This window comes from Anser brachyrhynchus (assembly GCF_964034855.1).
Source record: "Anser brachyrhynchus genome assembly, chromosome: Z".
Classification (NCBI taxonomy): Eukaryota; Metazoa; Chordata; class Aves; order Anseriformes; family Anatidae; genus Anser; species Anser brachyrhynchus.
Window position 1 is genome coordinate 48,160,552 of NC_137697.1, and position 22,605 is coordinate 48,183,156.

The 22,605-nt window shown below is 40.7% G+C and overlaps 1 protein-coding gene across 11 annotated transcripts in view; it reads left to right on the plus strand.

Annotated features, from left to right (window-relative positions):
• The first annotated feature begins 2,643 nt into the window (after positions 1 to 2,643).
• PIGG (phosphatidylinositol glycan anchor biosynthesis class G (EMM blood group)) overlaps positions 2,644 to 22,605 on the plus strand; it is an 87,139-nt gene continuing 67,177 nt past the window's right edge. For 5 of the 11 annotated variants that reach the window (XM_080574541.1, XM_080574540.1, XM_080574546.1 and 2 more), the window contains exons 1-7: positions 2,645 to 2,876; positions 5,646 to 5,851; positions 6,592 to 6,801; positions 8,230 to 8,418; positions 10,079 to 10,220; positions 12,699 to 12,911; positions 21,499 to 21,716. In XM_080574541.1, coding sequence (XP_080430667.1) covers positions 2,717 to 2,876; positions 5,646 to 5,851; positions 6,592 to 6,801; positions 8,230 to 8,418; positions 10,079 to 10,220; positions 12,699 to 12,911; positions 21,499 to 21,716 — 1,338 coding nt within the window. In that variant the 5' untranslated portion in view covers positions 2,645 to 2,716. Of the gene's footprint in view, positions 2,877 to 5,645; positions 5,852 to 6,591; positions 6,802 to 8,229; positions 8,419 to 10,078; positions 10,221 to 12,698; positions 12,912 to 21,498; positions 21,717 to 22,605 lie in introns of all 11 variants that reach the window. The other 6 variants (XM_080574536.1, XM_080574542.1, XM_080574543.1 and 3 more) reach the window with 3 other exon arrangements.

Below are 22,605 nucleotides of genomic sequence, written 5' to 3' on the forward strand. Positions count from 1 at the left end.
CTTCCCTTGCCTTGCCTTCCCTTGCCTTGCCTTCCCTTGCCTTGCCTTGCCTTGCCTTGCCCACAAACTAATAGACAATTACTCAGTCAGACCTAATGTCCTGTGCTGCACTAAGATTTTTTTTTCTAGATATTTGATGCCTGAAGTAAAATGCAATAATAATGAACTTGAAAACCTGTTGCTGTAAAAACCTGCCAAATGGTTCTAGGGATAAAATGGTGATGCTTCTAAGTAAGTGCTTAAAGATTAGTACTGGGGAGTGTGAAACACATGCCAGCTGGTGTATTCACATCTGTGGAGAAATCCTTTTGAATGAACACAGAAACAGTGAATCCTAAGTAGGAATATGAGGATATGAACCATATCCTCATATATGAAGAAATAATGCAGTGCTTGTGGAATTTCCACCTTACTCTTAAAATGGAAAGTCTTGTAATGTTTGCTAAGAAAACAAAAAGAATGACATTTCTTACTTGCTGTTTTGAGACTTATAAACACTGCCTACATTAACGTGTCTTCTATTTGTTAGTCGGATTAACCTTTCTAATCTTCTGTTTGAACAGTCTCACTCGCTGGTTCAAGTTTTAGAGGAAAGCTGAAAATGCCCATTAAAAGTAAGAAATACTGCTCTTCTGGTTACACAAATTATGTGACTTTGAGGTGTGATACATAAAAACATTATAGAGCTGGAAGCACACATACAATGGACTGAGTAAAAGCCAGAAGTTTCATTTTGCCTTCTCCTACTTATTTAAAGCCTTGCAGGTCCTCTCTGAATTTCATTGCGCTGTCCGTTGTCAGCTGCTGTTATTTACAGAGTATTAATGCACAGGGGACTTTGAAGGCTGTGCTTCTGGAAATAAGCTGACAACTGTAAATACAAAAATGCTTTTTTATTTTATTTTATTTTATTTTATTTTATTTTATTTTATTTTATTTTATTTTATTTTATTTTATTTTATTTTATTTTATTTTATTTTATTTTATTTTTATTTTTTTAATTATTAATTTTATTTTTAGCATAATGGCTTTGCATCTTCTTAGCATCTGGAAATGTTAGAAGCAGTCTGAGAACAAGCATGACCAACCTAAGTAGGAAAATATTTTAAAAGCATGGTACAATGTATTTGGCCTGTCTTTACATAATGCAGACCACAATGCAGACGTTACTGTTTGTCGTGGAAAGTGGCCCAGGAGGAAAACTGCTCTAGTGCTCAATTACATTGTGCTTGTGGAAATGCATCAACATGTACGTATATATGGGATGATGGCTGTAAACATGAAATGTCACACTGGCACCAAGTCGTAACACGGCTTTGCCACAGACCACAGTGAGCTAAGCCCAGGATGGTGAGTGGCACAGACAGACAGTGGCTGGCTGGGCACACTGTACCTGTCAGATTGGGGAAAACCTGCAGCTCACTGGAAAAGCTCGAGTTGTTATGTATGCAGCAAAGAATGTGCCATGTCTTTCCAGCAAAAATGTAAGGCCTACAGAAACTCTTTAAGTAGAGATGAGAAGTGGTATTACTTGGGAGAATGAAATTCTGAGTTTTGCAGCTATCTCCCTTTATCAGTGAGCATAGGAAGACAAGTATCAACTCTTCTTCACTTTGCAGAATGCCTTTATTTACTTTTCCAGAAAATTAACTTTTAAAGCCTTCTTTTCTACTAACTTATCTTATTTCATCTGTCATGACCTGTCTGCTACAGTATTTCCTTTCCAAGAAGGGAGGAAAAAAGGTTCTGCTTGCCCAACACCCCTAACTGACTTCATTTCCTTCCTAGCCTGTCATGGGGGTTAGCCTCTTCTCACAGGTAACTAGTGATAGGATTAGAGGGAACAGCCTCAAGTTGTGCCAGGGGAGGTTCAGTTTGGAAATGAGGAGACATTTCTTCTCAGAAAGAGCAGTCAGGCACTGGGATGGGTTGCCCAGGGAGGTGGTGGAGTCACTGTCCCTGGGGGTGTTCAAGGAAAGGTTGGACGTGGTGCTTAGGGACATGGTTTAGTGGGTGACGTTGGTGGTAGGGGGGTGGTTGGACCAGGTGGTCTCTCAACCTTAATGATTCTGTGATTCTGTGATTCTAGAGGAAAGAGCTCAACAGTGTTGTTAATTTCTGGAGCAAACATCGGCTCGTAGCACAGGTTGCACCAATGTGAAAGTGTTCAGACTACACAGGGAGAAAGGTGTGGTGGAAAAGACAGGAGAGCGAGGGTATGTTACGGTTATGCTATGTTATGTTTGTTATGTTTAATGTCATGTCACTAACATAACCCTGGCCAAGCTGTGACCCCACCGCCTCGGCTCTTTCCCTTAGGCTCAGCCCTGTGGCCCCAGGACAGGGTGGCCTCTCCCCGCCGCCACCAGGCCCCACGGCCGGGTATCTCACGGGGTCCACAGCCCGCCTCAGCCCGCCTCACAACATGGCGGCCCGGCCGTGGCGGCGGCACGCTAACCCCCCCTCCGCCGCCCCGTAGGCGGCCATTTCTCCCCCCTCCCACGCCGGCTTCCCGGTGCCGCCAGCGCTGGCTTCTACTTCCGCCTCCGCACCGCCCTCCTCGGGGGAGAACCGCCCTGCCAGCGACCAATAGCAGCGCGGGGCAGGCGGGTGCGGCGGCTTCCGATTGGCCGCCGGCGAGGCGTGGGCGGGGCGAGCGGAAGCCGCGATCCGTGCCCGGAGCAGGGCAGCGGGAGCGGGCGGTGGAGGTTGCGGGATGCGGCTGCGCTCGGGGGTGCTTGCGGCCGGCTGCCTGCTGCTGCAGGCCCTGGGCGTCGCCATCTTCCTGCGCGGCTTCTTCCCCCTGGCCGTTCGCGCCCGGCCGCGGGGGGGGCCCCGCGGGGAGAGCCCCCCCGAGCCCGCCCCGCCGGGCCCAGGTAAGCCGCCGGTTTCGTTGCGTTCGTCAGTTTTTTTTTTTTTTTAATCCGTGCGGTCATGCGCTCGCAGCCCCGAGAAGCCTTAACCGTCAGGTGTTGGGATCCGGAGGCACTCTTTTGTGCCTTAAACCTCGTTCCCCTGCCCCCGGTGCTGCCCTGCCCCGACACCGGTGGTCTATAAACGTGAGCTGTTAGCGTTAGGTGGCGGTGGGAGCAGGTGCTGATGTGGGTAGCTCGCGGCTTACAAGGAGGGCGCCGCTTCGGTGATGCTCCCCGCAGTGTTCAGGTGCCTTAATGACACCTGAGGCGGACTTCAGCACTTCAGCAGTGAGGAGAGCAACTGTGCTAAAAAGGGTTCCCGTCAAAGCCCGGCCGCATTGACGAATGCGCGGTGTCTGTTACTGTTTATTTGAAGCCACGGTCTTTTCAGTTCCTGCGCAGAACTGTGAAACTTTCGGTTTTTCAATCCTCTTTCTAATGAAGAGCCTGTAGAGGACCTGCTGATGCCTAGCGCCCAGCACGGGAAGGTGCGCGTGCCAGAGCGTTGGTTCTCCAGCCTGTAGACCCCGTGGGATGGGACGTGGTGTTCAGGGGATGCCTGAGCTGAGCCGTGTGTTGGCCACGTGAAACACTTGTTCAGGATGTCTGCCTATGGTTCACCTCGTTGAACGGGGCTGGCACTGCTGTACGTCAGCTGCTTGCTGCGTGGTGTAGTTGATTTCTTCAAAGCGTGTGGTATTACGCATGTTGGGACAGGTTCGCCCGACTCGCACAGAGGAGTAGAGAGAGGAGGTGGTTGGGTGACCCAGATGGCGGAGTCCCGCTGTCAGGCAGGCAGGAGCGCTGTCAAACTGATGTGGTAACAGCCTTCAGCTGGCACCGCCAGGCTGCAGATAGTTATTTAGCTGTACAGATTACCAGAACGGTCAGGGACGTCAGATCGGTTGTGCTGTGAAGATCTCAGTCTCAGGTACGAGTGACGCTGTGCGTTCCCACGTGAGTACTGGTGTGAGAATTTGGGAGGGGAAAAAGGAGACTGGTTTGAGCTGGAGGGTATAAAAGTGTGCCGGGGCTCCCTGCAAAGAGTGTAAACTTAGTCGTGTTGCTGGTAATCTTAGGTATGGTTAGACAAAAATGGGGGGACAGGGAAGGTTACTTCTTACCTATAGTTCGTGGGTTAGAGTTTGCATGCAGAGTGATCTCTCGGTCTGGCTTGTAAGCAATTCCCTACTTTTACAGTTTACTAGGCCACGATACAGAAGGCTTTCACTTTACTTTAGATTTGTTCAAAAGAGAACATTTCTCCAGTGCTTCTGTGTTTCCCGAATGTGTCACTTTGTGAGCCCTGACTGCTGTTGGATCCATGCTAACTTTCCTCTGAGACAACTGATAAAATTCTCTAGTTGCTTGCATAATAGCGAGTCCTTGCAGTGCATCATTTTAACAAGTTTTTGGTAGAACCTGTAGTTTTGTTCACTGCTTACAGAAATCCAGCTTCATGTAAAGTAACTTTTCTAAATAACTTTGACAGGGATAGATAAGCATGCCATGTACCATTGCTTTAGCTGTCGTACAATAAGAAGGTTTAGATGGCTTGTAGTCTACTACGACTTCCTTTACACCTTGACATACAGACAAGTAACTCTGGAGGAGGGGGTTAATTCCATGTAGTATCAGTGCTGTTGTTGTATGAGTGGAGTACGTGCATTTGTGAGCTGGTGTCCAGCAAGTTTTGTTTTCTTAGGCAAGTGGGTAGGTGTCAATTATTTGTGTAACGGTATAGCACATCCAGTTCTGCTTTCTTGTTTTTCACTTAGAGGCATGGCAAACCTGCCAGTTTAATAATTCAAATCCTTGAAAAAAGCATCATTGTATTTTTAATCAAGGTTGCTAGGAGTTAGTGTTTTTGTTGCTGAGGTTTCCCCCTTCCCCCTGCTGTGCCCCCATCTCCAGTTTTGTTGCCTGCAGAAATCGCTATCACTGGTGAGTTTGTGAATGTCAATTTATTGATGAGTATCCATGTAACCAAAAATAAAGCTTCTGAGCTCGTTGAGCTCGTTTTTGAGGGTTTTTTTTTTTGTTAGACACAGTTATCCATGACCATCCCAACTTGTCAGCCACTTATTCTGGAACACGTTTTACTCTAAAATAGTGTAAAAACCTAAATTTACTCAACACATGTACTAAGAAGTTGATCCACTGCAGTGTTGTCTGGGTAGAGATCTATGGGTAGGGTCTACTCTGCTTCCGTCTTTGTCCCAGTGTGTTTTCTCCGGGGTTGGGTATTAGCACAGGTGAATGCTGCCTGTCTTTTCTAACAAAAGTTGTCTGCTGGAGATTCGTAGTTCAGTCTTACTAAATTAACCAGAGAAGGTTGAAGCTATCCCTTCTTGCTCCTTTGAACTTTGTCTGTTCTGGAGTTTTTACTTAGTTCTCACAATTGAACTCCATTCATTGTTTTTTGTTGTTTTTTTTTTTTTCCTTTTTTATTTGTTTGTTTTGCTTTTTAATACTGAATTGCATTCTTTGTTTTGTTTTTTAGTTCTGTTTTTATGACATTCCTGTGCTGGATGGCCTGAAAACTCAAATTCCTCGGATTACTTGTAATGCTTGCCATTCTTTGCAACTTCTTGGTTCTAAATATAGAGTTAATAAAGAACTCGGTGACACACATTTTTGTGGTGAAGTTGTTCTTTATTTTGCGTCTTTCAAGTGTTAAAATTTGTTGATGACTGTATATATCTTTTTCTGTGTGTTGTTGTTCTTTAGGAACGGTTTCTAACTGGACCAAAATTCCACCACCACTTTTCAAAAAAGTTGTCATTGTCCTGATAGATGCTTTGAGAGATGACTTTGTCTTTGGATCCAAAGGTAAACAGTTCATGCCTTACACCACACAAGTTATCGAAAAAGGAACGTCCTACAGTTTCATTGCTGAAGCGAAGCCACCCACCGTGACTATGCCTCGAATTAAAGTAAGCGCTTTGTTTCCCTTTAGGGTTCTTTCAATTTGAGGAGACTGGGAAGGCTGGTGTGTTTCATGTGCTCAGAGCTGGTGTAAAGAGTGGGTTTGGTCAACTTATGGCTAGAACTTAATTTGCTGTAGTGGAGCAAGAGATAGAATTCTGACTTGCCGTGACCCAAATGTTCTTCCTGAAGAAAAGGCGAGGCATCAAAGGAAAGTAGAGAGACTGGTGGTAGCTTCCACTTAAGACGCTTTGCCTTGTTTTGTTCCTTTTTTGGTAGCGCTGTAGTAGGAAGATCTCTGAGAATTAGATAAGGGCAGTTGGGACTGTGGTGCTGGTTTAAATGATTGACGTAACCTTTTCATTTGTAATCTTGGGAAGGCAGCCTCACAGCCATCAAATTTTCCAGTTGTCTTCTATCCAAGAGCATTTTTGTTGGTGTTTCTCATTGTGTTCTTGTGACTTATGATAGGAAGCCTAGCTGGATGTAAATTTGTATTATCATAGGGATGTTTTTGCAGACTTTTAAAAAAAAAAGAAAATTATCAACTGTGACAACATGCTGTTAGTTGATATAATGTAGCATGGCTGTTTGTATGTTCTTTTAATTTATTAAATTTCTTTATTGAAAGTGTAATCTCTTTCCTCTCTGCTTCATTACTTCCTCTTATGCTATTTTTTTATTCTGAGTACTGTAAAATTCTTAGTTTCTGTTAATACAGCTCCTTTTCTTTTCTTGTTTTGTGCAGGCTTTGATGACGGGTAGCATTCCTGGCTTCATTGATGTTGTGGTGAACCTCAACTCTCCAGCTCTGTTGGACGACAATCTGATTTGGCAGGCAAAAACAGCCGGGAAAAGAATAATCTTTTATGGTGATGATACTTGGGTCAAATTGTTTCCAAAGCATTTTGTGGAATATGATGGAACAACATCCTTCTTTGTATCAGATTTTACAGAGGTGAGAGACTTTTTATAATCTCAAGTTAAATAATGTACGCGCAAACACATAGTGACATCTGAAAATGAATGAAACTTTTCTTGTTCAGAAACGTGAACCTGGCAATTAAATAGAAATTGGGTTGTATATTTTCAGCATTGATAATGTGTAGCTAAGGATTTCAGTTCCTCTGGCATAGGCAGTGGAGAAATGTTTGGATGATACAGTAATAAACTGTGTTTGTTACAGTTTGCTTAAAAATGCAACTATCCATGGTTCGAGTTTCCTATCACATTTTTTATTAATAAAGGCCATCTTTAAAAGGCATCCTAATAGATAATCTTATTCTCCCAGATCCATACTTTCTATAGTATTATATTGCTTTTGTAGGTGCAAGATGGGCAGTATTTCAGTATGTTAGAAAAGAGGGAACATAAGCTGGAGATAAAATAAGAATTTTCACAGTTTGTTTTGGGAATACTAAATGAGTCAGTGGGCTAGCAGTTCTGGTTTGTATTTTGAACCGTTGATTTGCAAAACTTTAGGCCCTTAACCTGGTGCTACTGACATCAGTATTTTATTACCATGTTTAAGGAAGCTAAGCCCAGTGTGAGGATGCTTTTAATTGGTTATTCTAAGAAAGTCTACTGGAAGCTTCAATGTGGAGAGAAAAAATGCAAATATGCTGCTGGGTCTGTGATTACATAGCTCTCAATGCTTCATGTGTTTTTTGTACTTTCTGAGTGAGAGACCATTAAAGACATAACATTTTACAGGTGGTTTTTTTTTTTTTTAGATAGTTATATCCAACAAAGTCAACAAAGTAATGTTGCATGTGCAAAGCTTATATTTCCTCTAGATATTAAAAATATTTATGCAACTAAAAATGGGTTGACAACCTAAGCAGGAGAACTTACGAGGTAGTCCCCAAACAGCATTTTTCGTATCTTCCTTCTTTCTTCCTGTGTGGTCACTTCTTTTTTGTCACAGTAAATGAAATCCATTTGTGTTTACATAGTAGCAAAAAAATGATTTGAAAGATCAGGAGGGCTTTTTTATTCCTTTGCTTCCAAGCTCCAAAGAGATATTGTTTGCTATATCTGCTTCTCCAAATTGATGAATCAGGACTGTAAAGGATGAAAGTGACTAAAAATGTCTGGTTTTAAAAGTGTCTGTGGAAGTATGTCAATTCTGTTTTCTCTCCTTGTATATAATACGATCCTTCGCAAGCAGAAGGGATTGAAATGTGGTGAAGAATCTCTCGTAAGACAGAATCTTTGACTCTGGCATTGAAACAATCCATCTGTTTTTTTTCTTTTTCTTTTAAATTTGAGTGGCTTTAGTTCTCATCAGCTTGTACAGAACTTTCATGGTTTTTGAGAGCTAACCTTTCTATTCTTTTTACAAGTGGGAAATTATTTTTCTAATTGTTTTCCTTTTATTTCTGAGGTTGATGATAATGTTACCAGACACTTGGACAGAGTGTTAAAGAGAGAAGACTGGGATCTCCTAATATTACATTACCTCGGATTGGACCATATTGGACATGTGACTGGGCCAAACAGCCCACTAGTGGGACCAAAACTTCGTGAAATGGATAACATCCTGAAGAAGATTCATATTTCCCTTCTTTCAAAGGTAATATATCTTGTCTGAGATCAACGTGTGTTATTTATAGAATAGCATTGCATTAATATTCTCAAAACAATCGCTTCTTCAGGGGTAGTCGTTTATTCCTAGACCAAAGTGAATATTGTTCTCTTTCCTTCCCTGCCCATTCTCCAGTTAACAATGCAGTGTAGCATTTAAGGATTTACTAGCTGACCTTGGTAACATCTGTTAACTGTCTCTTCTGAAGAGCTGTCGCAAATAACTGCCCCTTGATGTGCAGGAAGAGGGAAGGAATGCAAGCCAAAAGTCTTATTGATCATGAATAATTATAGTAGTTGGTGTGATCTTCCAGTAATGAAATTCACCGGGAGTAACAATAGGTATATATAGCTACGTCTCTTATTTTTATGATTTGAAGGTACGCTTAATTCTCAGATACTGAAAAGTATCAAGTAGAACTGGAGGTTGCAAACAGCATTTTTTCGTATGCTAAACATAGCACATAACATTATCAAATCTGAATCTCTTCCTAGAGTTGGAGATACGGGATGTCACTTATCTAAATACCCTGGATGTTGAAATACCATAGCCTAATTCCAAGTGGTCTGAAGTTTGTTTGTTTGTTTGTTTTTAGGCAACTAAAATTCAGAATAGCTACGCTTAAAATTTCACTAGTGTTTTCAGACAAGATGATAGTGTCAAATTAAAGGAAAGGTTAAATTCTTGATTGTGGAGGTTATAATCTCATGTGTAGTGTGGTGGTTTTGGCACTGTTTGCTTGTATGTTACTCTTTTGCCAACATATGCAAGGCTTTATATTAGTTCCAGAATATGGAAAGAATGCAGGCACTTTTGTGTATAACAGGTACTGGTAATCACTAATGACTTTGTTATGGAATGACGATATTTTTCTGTGGTCTTCGATTTGTTGCCTCAGAGCTGTTGGACAGGCCTCACTTATGCTTCTGTTCGTCTGTCTTCAGAAATATAGACATGATTTGACATCAGTCACATCAGTTTTCTACCCCAAAGACACTTGAAAGATTGGAGAAGAAATACAAATTTAACTTTCTTCTAACATTTCTCTAGACCATGTTTGAGTTTAAAACTCACAATCTAAAATGGAAACATACAATTAATTTTCTGTTTTGCTAACGTAGCTTATTTTCTTTGACCCTGCTCAAATTTTCTTTAACCCATTGCTTATTGTAGGATTTATAAAATAGGTTTATCAAATTAATATTTTAATATTTTTAAATTTATATTTTACTAAAATCTCAATGAAGGTGAAGACACTCTTCAGCTGGGGAAAACAAATTTCTCTGTCAGTGCTACTGCTCCTGTGCTCCTGTTTTTTTTTCAAAAAGTATGAGAACCTTTGTTTAATCTCTGTCACGTTCTTCTGACTCTGTAAATGGGTTGTTTTTTTTTTTTATTTATTTTAGAAAGCTTCTTTGTAGTGTTTGTTATATAATGACACATATGTATGCCTTAAGTTTTAAAAACAAATATTGCTGCATAACATTTAGCTGTGGACATCTCTGGTAATCTTCTCTGTGTGTTATGAGCGAATCTTGAAAACTGAATTAATTTCAACAAATATTTATGCATGAAATGGATAAAGATAATGGGGCATTATATATATACATACTGTTCTTACAGTAACTTAAATTTCTGTGGTTTGCAGGAAGGAGAGGCTTCTCTGCCGAGTTTGCTGGTTGTTTGTGGGGATCATGGGATGTCTGAAACAGGGAGTCATGGTGGTTCTTCAGAAGGTGAAGTGCACACACCACTGCTGTTTATCAGCTCTGCTTTTGAAAAGAGAAGTGGTAAGGATCAAAAAAAAGTTGGTTAGCTGAACTTTTTAGAACACGTTTTCATGTTTAATTTATATTAGCTCTACATTTTTCCTGAAAAGTACTGTGGTTGTATTGTGCTATCACCCTGGCGGTGCTGGAATTTAGCTCACGGTTCGTTGTACATGTGTCTGGCAAGATACCACATGTTCTGTGTGACCTCTGCGTTTAGCTGGAGTTTGCATCTGTGTCATGCTGAAACTGTGGCTTAGACTGTGTAACCACAGACAGAACTAGGTATTTCTCAGATTACAACCTTTTGCAGAACTGTCCTACTTGAGTGTTCAGAGCTAATGAGATCTCTTGTTGTCAGGATCATGGGATACTGGTAAACAGATTAGATTAGAACTGAAATGTTGTTTGAAGTGAGTTTTAAGCTTTATCTGTCTTGGTCAGAATATTTCCCTGGCCTCCATTCTTCCCTCTTAGATGTCCAGGAGTAAAGAATAAATGCCAATTTCTTATGCTGAGAATAACAGGAAAGAGGAAGGATTGCACTTAAGAAAGGAAGAGAGATGAAGCAGAGAAAACAGGACCACTGATTAATAAGCATCTAATGGAAGAACATGGAGCACCAGTATATTTACTGTATTGGCCAGACGATTCATTTTAAATCATTAGTGTGAGGTTGTCTGCTTCTGAAGCTCATATTCTACTTGTATAATATAGCTTAAGGTAAGAGGAAAGAAGGGATTGGTGTGTCTAGCACAACCGTTAGCCTAGCTTACAGCATCTGGCTTAAATAAACTCCTTGACTGAGTGAATCAGTGAAATGTAGTTATAGGAGTGAACGTTTTCTTCAAAATAATACTTCCCCTGCCTTTCTGCCTCTTGCCCATTTTCATTTGATTTCCTGCTTGCTGAACCTTGCCTTGCTTATTTTGCTGGATGTTCCTGAAGCACAGTGAAAGTACGCTTATCTGTCTATCATTTGTGAAACTGTATCCAGCTGGAATAGAAAGGACTGCTTGAGGAGTCCTTGAACTCCTCAGATTTAAAAACAAAACAAAGTCAAGAGCTTACTGGAGCTCTCATAAGTTTTTGCTTTATATATGTCACTGGTATGTGTTGACAACCAGGCCAGGAGAGTGTCGATTCTGTAAATGAAAACGGTCGATTGTATTAGTTTCTGTGGTGGTTAATCTGAACATGCAATTTTTTACAATATAATGAAAAATATCTAGTCAACTGTTTTTTGGGGATCAAGTCTGTGATTTGTAATGATAACCATGTAAATACTCAGCAGGTTGCTTCTTATTGCCGTAGCAGTCAAAATTCTTCGATCGCTCCTTATGATCCTACTGTAAACAAACTGTATTGTCATTAATATGGCAGACCTCAAAATGGTAATCCCATGAGTTTTCGTATTTAAAACGTGGTCAGAATATTACTTGCGTAGCCTTATACAGAGATGTCACCCATGGTTGACTAAATGTAGTTGGTAGTTGGGCTTTTTTGACTAGTTAAAAACTTGCCTTTAAAGATGAAATCTGAAAATTGCTGATGTACAGGCACTCATGTAAAGAGTAGTTAGGGATTATAGATGGCATTCTAAAAAAGGATGGGATTAATTACAGCTAGATGAGAAATGAGAGATGAAGTTCTAATGCTCTTAAAGGGAGCCTTGAGAGTAATAAATGCTGTATATCATTTTTTTCCGCGTACTTAAATCAAAACACTTAATGCCCAGATTTGCAGAGAACTAAGTAAACACAGTAAAAAAAACTGTTACGTAACCAGTAAGGCACAGGAGGCAACAATTGTCATTGCAATCTTAAATGTTTGCTTATGTTAGTGAAGTATCTCACATGGATAGATAGAAGTCTGTGAAACTGAAGGCTAATCCTGGAAACAGCAGTCAGGTAACCTAGATGATTCTGTGATTCTGTAATGGGATCCTGCACAGAACATTTTAAAATCACAGGGTTTGCCTGTGTGGAGCTCCAGGATTTGGGCCTCAACATTCCTTTACCTGACCTCTGATTCTGTTTGCCTAGCAGCCTGGTAGAGATTTAATTATATCAAAAAGATTCTAGAATGCTGCAAGCATTATTTTAGATTCTCATTCTTCATTCATGCACAAAATCAGCCTGCTGTAGTATTTTCTATTCTTTCTAATATAAGTTACCAAACCCTCTCAGGATCTAAACTACAACTTGATATTATTAAGGTTGTATCTTGGACAATCTCTTCCAATATTTGTACTTGTGTAACATTCACATTGTGTTTACAGTAATTGCTTACATTGAAGAGTGGTACTTGCTGAAAATTGAGTAAGTTTTGGTTTTACAACAAAGAAGAACACTCTGTAGATCACTTGAACTAGTTGATCTAATGGCAGTGAACATATTTTTAAACTAAAAAAATGTCTCTCTTGCTATAGAAATAGAAAGGCCTGTAATTGAAATACTTTTTCCTTTCTTTTTTTATTTTTTATCTTGTTGATTCTAGGTCCTCTAACACAACCTGAACTTGTACAACAAACTGATTTGGCTAGTACACTGGCAGTAGGTCTTGGTCTACCCATTTCAAGAAACAGTGTTGGGAACCTTATATTGCCAGTTGTAGGAGGCAAGACAATGAGGGAACAACTACGTTTCTTGCACTTGAATGGATTCCAGCTTAGCAGGCTACTGGAAGAAAATACACCTGCCTATGAAAAAGGTAAATCATCTTAAAAAAACAATATAGAAGAGGATGTTACCTCATAATATCATATTATTTATAACACAGTTTGAGCTTTTAAGTTCAAGAGTATAGTATTCAAATTAGCTTTTTAATTGAGAGCAGTATTCAAAGGAATTGTGCTGAGTTCACTCTTTAGTATCTACTCTGGCACACTGCTTCTGAATAAAGTTTTTTAATGGCCATTACTCTTACTAGTAGATGAAAGAGCAGAAATAAAATTTAGAGAGTAGTCAGAGGTCAAAGTGAATACTTTGCTATGGACATTGGAAAATATTGTCGTCTTCAAGTGACTGTGAAACTTGAAGTTCTTGTCATTAGACTTCCAATCTGTTGAATCAAAAAAATAACTGCACGGGAATGTAAAGCTGTGTTGTTATGGCTATGAGTACTTAAAGTAGAAAACAATATTAAGTTCAGCAGGATGACTGTTGTAGATCAAGAACAGATTATCTTTCAACATCACAGCTTCTAATCGTAGTTAAACCCCAACTGGGTGTCTTAACAAAACAAGTCCTGCCAATGGTAGTGAAGTGTTAACAGTAAGGCACATGCTCCCTCTGTTCTGATACTTCTGCCTGTGTGAGTGGTTCAAGCGAGGAGACTCACCGTGTTGGTGGGGTTCAGAACTGAAAATTCTGACACAAAGCTCCATCTATTGCTGCAAGAGCTGGTGAAGGAGACGGAAGCTTCTGTTTTATATCATCTGTATTTTTGTCCAGCAATAGCTTTATTTCAACTTGTAGCTTTCATTTGAAAGTGAAGTTAAAATAGCTCAAGGTGAAAATGTGAAGAATTTTATGCCACTTGCTTGTGACTATGAACTGCTATTAGAGGTGCTACTCTGCTGAAAAGCGCCCATGACGACCTCCTATCCTTCCAGTAGCAGAGTCTCAGTAAAATTGAATCAAATCCAATTCCTTTTTGTGCAGAGTCTTAGGGTGAATTCTTTGTTAGGGTGAATTCTTTGTGTGCTGTACACTTCTTAGGGGGTCTTGTTCTTACAGGGTCCAAGATGTGTAAGCCTGTAGCTTAATACACACCATAGGAAGCTTTGCTTAGGACCATTAAGATTGGCAGGGAAAAGAGGTGCCTTGCTGTTTGTTTAGTTTGAGGTTTTGTTGTTGTGAATACTTCAGGACCTAAAAATATTAAAGGGAAAGTCACAAAGTCAGTGACTAATGCTGCCTGTAGTTCATAAGCATGGATAAATGGCAGCAAATGGAGCTCTGCCTAGAAATAGATGATTAGCCAATTGAGAACCTATGGGATGGGATTAATGGGCAGACCAACATGGGCTATGTTGCTATGGCTAGTCTTATTGGGAAGAAGTGGAAGAGATCTTCAGAAAGTTGGTGGAAGCCTCATGTGTACCACAGAGAGTGGATATGTGGTACTTCATCTGTCCTGATATTTACTTGGAAGGAGAACACAAAAGGGCACGAGCTTACAAGGGAAGGGTACCATGCTGGATTTGATACTTACAAGGAAATGGTCAGGGATATGAAGGTCAGGGTCAGCCTCATCTTCAGCAACCGTGGGTTGTGATAGGATATAACAAGGCAAGAAGCAGGATCACAACCCTAGACTTCGGAGAGCAGACTTGCTCAGGGATCTACCTGAAGGAATGCCATGGAATACACTTCTGAAGAGGAGGAGGCTTCAGAAGCTCTGGTTATTGTATTTTTTTTTCCTCCTTCAAGGATCACCTCTTCCAAGCTGAAAAGCAATGTCACCATCTGGAGGAAATCTCCACATGGAGCAAATCAAACAGAGGTGGCAGGAGGCATGTGTGGATGGATATGAAACTTGGATATGAAAAAGAAACACATAAGAAGCAGGAGGGTTGGGTAGTCTGGGAACATTATACGCGTTGTCTGAATATGCAGGTATGAGATTAGGAATGTCAAAGCCTATCTGGAGTCTACTGGAGAGGGAAGCAATAAGTGCTTCCACAAGTACATTAGTAGCAAAAGAAAGACCTGGGAGAATGTGGGCCTAGTGCTTGGTGGGTAGTGGTGCTGATGATAAAGGACATGGAAAAGGCTGAGGTAGTCAATGCCTTTTTTGCCTCAGCCTTTACCGGTAAGACCCAGGCTTCAGGAATAATAAGCTTCTGAGACCTGTGGGAAAGCGTGGAACAAGGAAAACCTCCCCTTAGGGGAGGAGAACCAAGGTAGGAAATATTTAAACAAACTGAATATATAAAAGTCTGTGGGGCCTGATGAGATACAGCCACAGTGCTGAAGGAACCAGGCAGTGTCATTGCAAAGCATTCTTGAAAATCTTTGACAGGCTTTGGTGATAAGGGGAACTTCCTGAAGACTGGAATAAAGCAAATGTCGCTCCCAAGTTCAGGAACAACAAGCAGGAGAATCCAGTGAACTACAGACTAGTCAGTTTTACCTTGATCCTAGGGATAATGATGGAACAAATATTCCTGGAAAGCAATTCCAAATTTATGAAGGATAAGAAGGTGATTGGGAGTAGATTTATGGATTTATGGAGTGGAAATGGTGCTTCATCCAACTGGAACCTTCTTTCTACAACAAGTTATCTGGTTTGATGGTTAAGTGGAGAGAATTGCATGTTCTTCAGCTTGTTAAAAGTTTTGCTAATGTGTTTGTCTCCTGTAACATACTCAAAGACAAACTGATATGGTGTAGATTAGATAAATGACTGGTAAATGCAATGGACTGAGACGTGGCTGAACTGCCAGGCATGGGGGTTGTGATCAGTGACAAAGCCCAGCTGGTGCAAGTCCGTAGGGGCAGGCCCCAGGGGTTGACACTGGGGCCAGTACTGTTTAACATCTTCTTAAAGATCTGGAGGATGCAAGAGCGCACCCCTCAGCAAGTTTGGAGATGATACAGAACTAGGAGAATAATGCACCAGGTGGGCTTGCTGCCATTAAAACAGACTGGAGAAACAGACTGACAGGAACTGCGTGAAGTTCAGCAAAGAGGAATGTCAGAGACGAGTCGACAGTACAGGTTGTGTGCTTACTGGCTGGAGAGCAGCTTGGTGGAGAAAGTCAAAGGGTCCTGTAGGATATCAAGCTGAACATAAAGCAGTAATACATCCTTGTGGAAAGAAAGCCAGTGGCATACAGGGTTTCATTAGGAAGGCGGTCATTAGCAGGTCAGTCCTTTATCTTTTCTCAGTTATGGTGAGATGATGTGTGGTCCTGGGCCTCATTCTGGGCTTCCTGGTGTAAGGAAGACATGGATATGGTGTAGTGAGCACAGTGAATGGCCATGCAGGTGATGAAAGGGTTGGAACATTTGTTACACAAGGAGAGAGACTGAGGGTGCTTGGAGAGAAGACTCAGCAGGGACCTTATCAATGTACATAATACCTGATAGAAGGGAAAAAGAAGGTTGAACCAGACTGTGCTTGGTGGTGCCTGGCAAATGGCTAAGAGGCAGAGGACATAAATTGAAATATGGGAATGTTTGTTTAAATGAAGGAAACTTTTTTCTGTAAGGGAAATAAAACACTGGAATGAGTTGTCCAGAGAGTTTGTGGAGTTTCAGTACTTGTAGACATTCAAGACCTGACCGGGCAAGGTTGTGAACAATATGTTCTAGCTCGCCCTGCTCTAAGCCTTTGGCTCTTACTTGTGGATCATCTGCACACTCATCAGAGTTGTGCTGACAAGTCTTGGGCCATACCGTTTCTGAATTCCGTAGATGAAGTGTGCTGTTTTGTGAAGGTAAGAAATCCCTGGAAGAAACCCAATTAGACATCTAGCTCATTTGCCAACTGCAGGTTGAAACGTTCTCATTCAGATTCTCAATTAGTAACAATTGGTAGATTGTGAAACTTCAGTTGAATGCAAAGTAAAACTGCTATGAGTGGAGCTGCAGTTTAAAGGGACCGATACTTGTAGGGATGGTCTAAGTCTTGCTGCCTTTAAAAAAAAATTAAAAATTATTTATAGAATCATAGAACAGCCCAGGTTGGAAGTGTTCTCAAAACATTATCAGGCCCAATCTCTCGTGGGAAAAAGGAGCTTACACGTCCAATTACATCTTGAAAACCTCCAGATTCTACCACATCACTGGTGAGGTTGTTCCAGTGATTTATTGTTCTCAGTGCACCTAGAAAAGCACTTTGGGTTTCTTAATGTGTTCAAACATCACTGTAAGGCAGTCAACTGTAGTTAGCTAGTACTGCTTCCTTCCTGTTCAGAACTTCAGAACATTCGTCTGAATGATGAACTAGTCTTGTTTCTGTAAAAGACACTTTTTTGACACTTTTTGAGTGCAAGCTGGATGTTACTAAAATGAATGTCCACTTTTTAGTTTGGAAGTAATACTAAACTTGCATTAGGTGTATGTATTGAATGAAATAATTTGGTGTTTCTGAGAGATTTATATACTGAGACTGGAGGAGTCATTTCTACGTGATACATTCCTTTTGTGTATTTATCAGGTTTTTTTAGATGATTGCTGCTTGTGATTGTAACTAAATGAAACTGTTATGAACCATATGCTTGGGAAGCAGAGCCGTTTGCTGTGATAGCTTTGGAAGAAGGCTGAGGCAGAAAATGCTGGTATAATTCTGTGCAAGCAATCTATTCCCGGTGCTTGGGGAAACCTGTAGCAGGGCAAGCTTGGTTTGGATTTGGCCTCACGTTTAGCTTCTCTTGTGTGTATGCCATGCAAGACTGACCTGCAAATGTTATCCACCAGTTACCAAAAGGTTTATTCAACAGTGCAGAATCTATGGCCTTCCTTGTTTTATACTTAACTGCATACAGGTGTGCCACTGAACACATTGGAGCTCTCAGAGAAAAGTGTCCAGTCCCTCATTTCTCTCTGCAAGTTTCTGTTATCATTCCCTTAATGTATTTCAAAAATGTAAATGCAGTTAGACTAAAACAGTTATCTTTGGCAATATGGATAGAATGTGTTTGGTAGGCAGTAGCTTGGAGAGAGGTAAATGAGATGGGGGGAAAAAATGCTAAAAGGAAGAAAGAGGGAGATGGGGCAAAAAAACCTGAAAAGGGATTGAAGCAGGAACAAGATGTAGGAAGAATTTATTTAGATTTCAAAATACAACTTGAACAAGTTTCAATGTTCTGTGTAATAAAATAGCGTCACGTCAAATCTCAGTTTAATTAAAGCTCATTTTAGATGATCCTTTCTGGATTTCTGGATTTCCTCAGAGTTATGAATATTTAACTTTTTTATTTGAAATAAGAGTTTTTGAATTTCTAATACTGGATGAGGAACTTCCTAGGGAATCCACTGTTCAAGAGCAGTGAATGGTAGGAAAGTCTCAGTTGCACGCTGGCAGCTGTCTTGATACACAAGTGCTTGCTGGTGGTTGAATTGTACTCACCAGCAAATACCTGTAAGCCTCCTGCATAATAGGATCAGAGATCATCAGGCCCAGCTGCCTGACCAACAGGCATGGGGCACCAGCCACCTCTCTAGAAAGCCTGTTCCAGCGTTTGCCTACCCTCACGGTACAGAACTTCTTCCTAATGCCCGGTCTGAACCTGTCCTGGCGCAGATTTGTGCCGTTCCCTCCTGTCCTGACATCAGTGTCCAGGGAGCAGAGACCAGCACCTGCCTCTGCGCTTCCCCTCCTCAGGGAGCTGCAGAGAGCCATGAGGTCGCCTCTTGGCCTCCTTTTCTCTAGGCTGGACAGCCCAAGTGTCCTCAGCCTCCCCTCACAAGACCTCTGCCAGCCCTTTTACTAGCTTTGTTGCCCTCCTCTGGATGCATTCCAAGACATTAACATCCTTTTCACATTGTGGAGCCCCCAAATGTATACAGTGTTAAAGGTGAGACTGTACAAACACTAAATGTAGTGGGAGCATCACCTCTTCAGACACTGTCTGGCAATGCTGTGTTTAACACACCCCAAAATGCAGTTTGCCCTCTTGTCTGCCAGGGCACTCTGCTGGCTCACGCTGAGCCTGCTGTCACCTGCACCCCTGGATCCCTTTCTGCTGAGCTGCTCTCCAGGTGCTTGTCTCCCAGTTTGTGCCTGGCATTGCTCCGTTGCAGGTGCATTTTCCGTTGTTGAACATCACACTCATGATTGCCCAGTGCTTCAGTGTATCTACATGCCTCTGCAAGTCCTCTTGTCCGTCCGAAGAGTTAACAGCACCTCCCTGTTTAGTACTGTCAGCAGACTCGCTGACAACTCCTGCATCCACATCATTAATAAAAATATTGTGCAGAGCCTGCCCTGGAACTGAGCCGTGGGGAACATTGCTAGTGACTGCCAGACAGATGTTGCCCCATCCACTACGACCCACTGAGCTTTGCTGATCAGCCAGTTCATCACCCAGCATAATGTGAACCTGTTCATCTCACAGTAGAGCAATCTGTCCAGAAGGATACTATCAAAAGCCTTACTAAAAAGTGCGTTAATAGGTTAGAAGTTGTAGAAAAGAAGACGTGACATTCTGAGTTAAATGTTACTTTGTAAAATTCTCATGTTGATTCAGCCTGTAGTAGATCACTGTTTTGTAGTGATAAGAGACTTACAAACCTTAAACACAATTCCTTCATAACTGCACAAGAATTGTGAGAAGAAATACTGCATTCACCTTCACTTACTCGAAATAAAATGAAAAATGTGTCTGAATTTAATAATGTACACCTTCTTTTGCTGAAAAGGTCTCACAAACGGCATAATGGTTTCTACCAAATCTGATCCATTGTTGATCTATCAGGAGTAAAAACTAGCTGTAATTTAAGTCTTTGTGACACCAAACTTACTTCAGTCACTGCTTTAACTCTTGGCTTCTGAAACTGCACAGCAAATCTTTTACCCTACTTTTAGCTAAGAAGTTAAGGATTTCAAGATAAGAGGGTGATGTTTTTGTATAACAATTTCCAAGTTGGCCATTTTACCCTTAAGTTATTAACTTTAGAGTGAAATAGCATGGAAATAATAAGTATCCTGTGTGGAGCTGTAATTTGGACTCAGTGATCCTTGTCCTTGATCCTCAGATCCCTTCCAACTTGGGGTATTTTATGATAGTTATTTGATGTAAAGGGAAACTAAACATTTATTTCTAGCAAAAAATGCAGATGCATGTGAATGCTCACGCAGCATAATGTCCAGTAAAACAGAAATTCCTTCTGTTGTTGATTAAGTTTATGTTGTGATTACATACTCTACTCAGTGACTGATTTTTAAATACCACATGGCATACTGGAGTATGGGATGATGCATCTATAAAATGAAAAAGGAAAGCATGCTTTTAAGTGCTTTTAGAAACAATACTGCTGTCAACGTTCACAATAAAATACAGCAACTGATCTAATTTGCTGTGTTGCTAATACATGCTCTTGAAATTAAACTTACATGAAGTGAATAGAATACTCATGAAGTGGATGTACGACCCAAACTAATGATTTTGTCAGAGTTTAATTTTTTTTTTAACCTTTATGCTTATAATGATAAATTATTCTATTTTTTTTCCACAAATTGATGTCTCTTCTGTGTATGCCTGCACAATCTGGTTATTGTCATAGCTGAATAAATCTTTTTGGGAAGTAAAAATGCTATGGCTCATTCTTTGTGTGCTGTAGCTTTTTGTGTTGATGTTTAGCTAAAGGGAGAGTTGACAATGAAAATCAACATTAGTAGAGAAAAATAGTAGAGTCCTCTTTTGTATCCTTTGAATTGACTTGTATCATAGTCCTTCCACACCCAACCTCTGTCATGTATCAACCAGAACACTTACTGTAAGGTAAGAGTTGGTGTCGTCACTCCCCTCCACCTAACGCTCCCACTAGGTTTTTTTTCTGGTCAGAATTCCTTTATATGTGGATAGGACACCATGAAAGCACCTTCTACTGCAAGCCTCTTGCTACTGTAGGTTGGTGGCAGCACGAGGTTTTCTTTTTTTTTTTTTTAATAGGTTTGACTGTAGTCAACCCTTACAATATAGCCAAAATACTGAATTTCACTGGAGAGCATTGCTTTTGCACCAGCTTTGTAATCCAAATGCCTGAAGACAAACTGCGCACTTCAGCTGTTAACTTTTCTATTACTGTTTCAAAATTTGGCTTATTTTGTGTTTCTGTTTGTGTTACCAACTGATTCTCATTATCTTTGTAGCAAAATCAGGGCTCCTAATATGTTGTGTGGATGTCCTTCGATATTTTCTCCAGAGATCAGCAGTTTGGTGATTTCCCACTTGGCTTGTGCAATACAGTCTGGATAATGAGCGGTTCCAGTGGGAAACATGGCTTTTTCAGGATTTAAAGCATTTGGATACGTTTATTCTGGAAACCTTTTGTAAAAGTAAATGGCTATTTTAATACATTTGTCACATTTAGAGGCCTTGACGTTCTATCTGATTAGGGATTAATTGGTTTTATTCTGAGTTACTGTCTCATTATGGCCTTGCTGCAGGAAGATAATGTAACTTTCTGTGTATGAAAGAAGTTTCAACTCCTATAGCAAGTTTTCTTCAGATCATACAAGAAAGTACAAAAGTATGATTAGGTTTCCTATTATCCTCCTTTGTTCATGGATCCTCTTACCTGTGTTTTGTTTTTTTGTTTGTTTGTTTGTTTTTTCCCATTAGATCCTGGATATGAGCAATTTAAGATAGCAGAGAAATCCCATGGTAACTGGATCAAACTGTACTTAGAGGGGAATAATTCAGAAATACTCATGAATCTTGGCAAAAAGGTCCTGAAGCAATATTTGGAGGCTCTGAAGACTTTGAGTTCTTCACTAAGCAAACAAGTGGCACAATATGACATGTATTCGATGATGGTGGGGACTGTTATCATTATGGAGGTATGAAAATACATCTTTCTGGGAAAGAAGCTAAGTGCAAGACATGAAGGTTCCTATTTTTTGACTACTTAGTGTATATTCTTCAGAATTAACTCTTCTAGGGTTTACTGATTGTATTTGAAGGATGAGCATAATATTATTTTTAAAGAATAACAGCGTTTAAAATTATTCAAGAGAGCTTTTGATATAAGGTGGTTATGTATTGGTGTAAACAGGTGTAGTAAATATGTAGATGTGCTACAACTTACATTACTCCCATATCAGTTAGCCTTCTATTCTTTAAGGAGATTTCCTGCATTAAAACAAAAAACATCTGCAAGTAAATTCCTATTTTTTCCTCTTTATCTAACAACAATTACAGCTATTGAGAACAAGCGAGACCCTGTGTGGCTGGTTTTTTTTTTTTTTTTTTAACCATTCCAAGAATTACTCTTTTTACTGACAGGCCTAGAGCCCCAAAATAGGTACTTGCTGAAAGGTGCTGGGTCACCATTCCATATCACACTACGGAATAAAGATAAGATATCCCACGTCTGGAATTTTAAGAGGTTATTTGCAATTGATATTTTGGGGAAATCTCAAGTGTTGGAAATCTCAAATACCGCAGTGTAATGCTTTGGGAAGAATGCTGAGGGGATACCATGCCTGCATACTGAACTTTATGTACAGAAACTTGCACCTACCTTTCAGATAACATCACTGTCAACTTTTGTGAGAAAAAGCATTGTTCCCTAGGATGGAAATACCCACTACCGTCTTGATTTAGTCCTAGCCTGTGAGCAGTGCTGTAAGCTGCAAGGCTATACAATAGCTGCACCTGCGGTTCTGTTCAGTGCCTGGAATGGTCAGTAGATGAGCAGCTGTTTTGAGTTTCCTCAGTCCTTGTGGG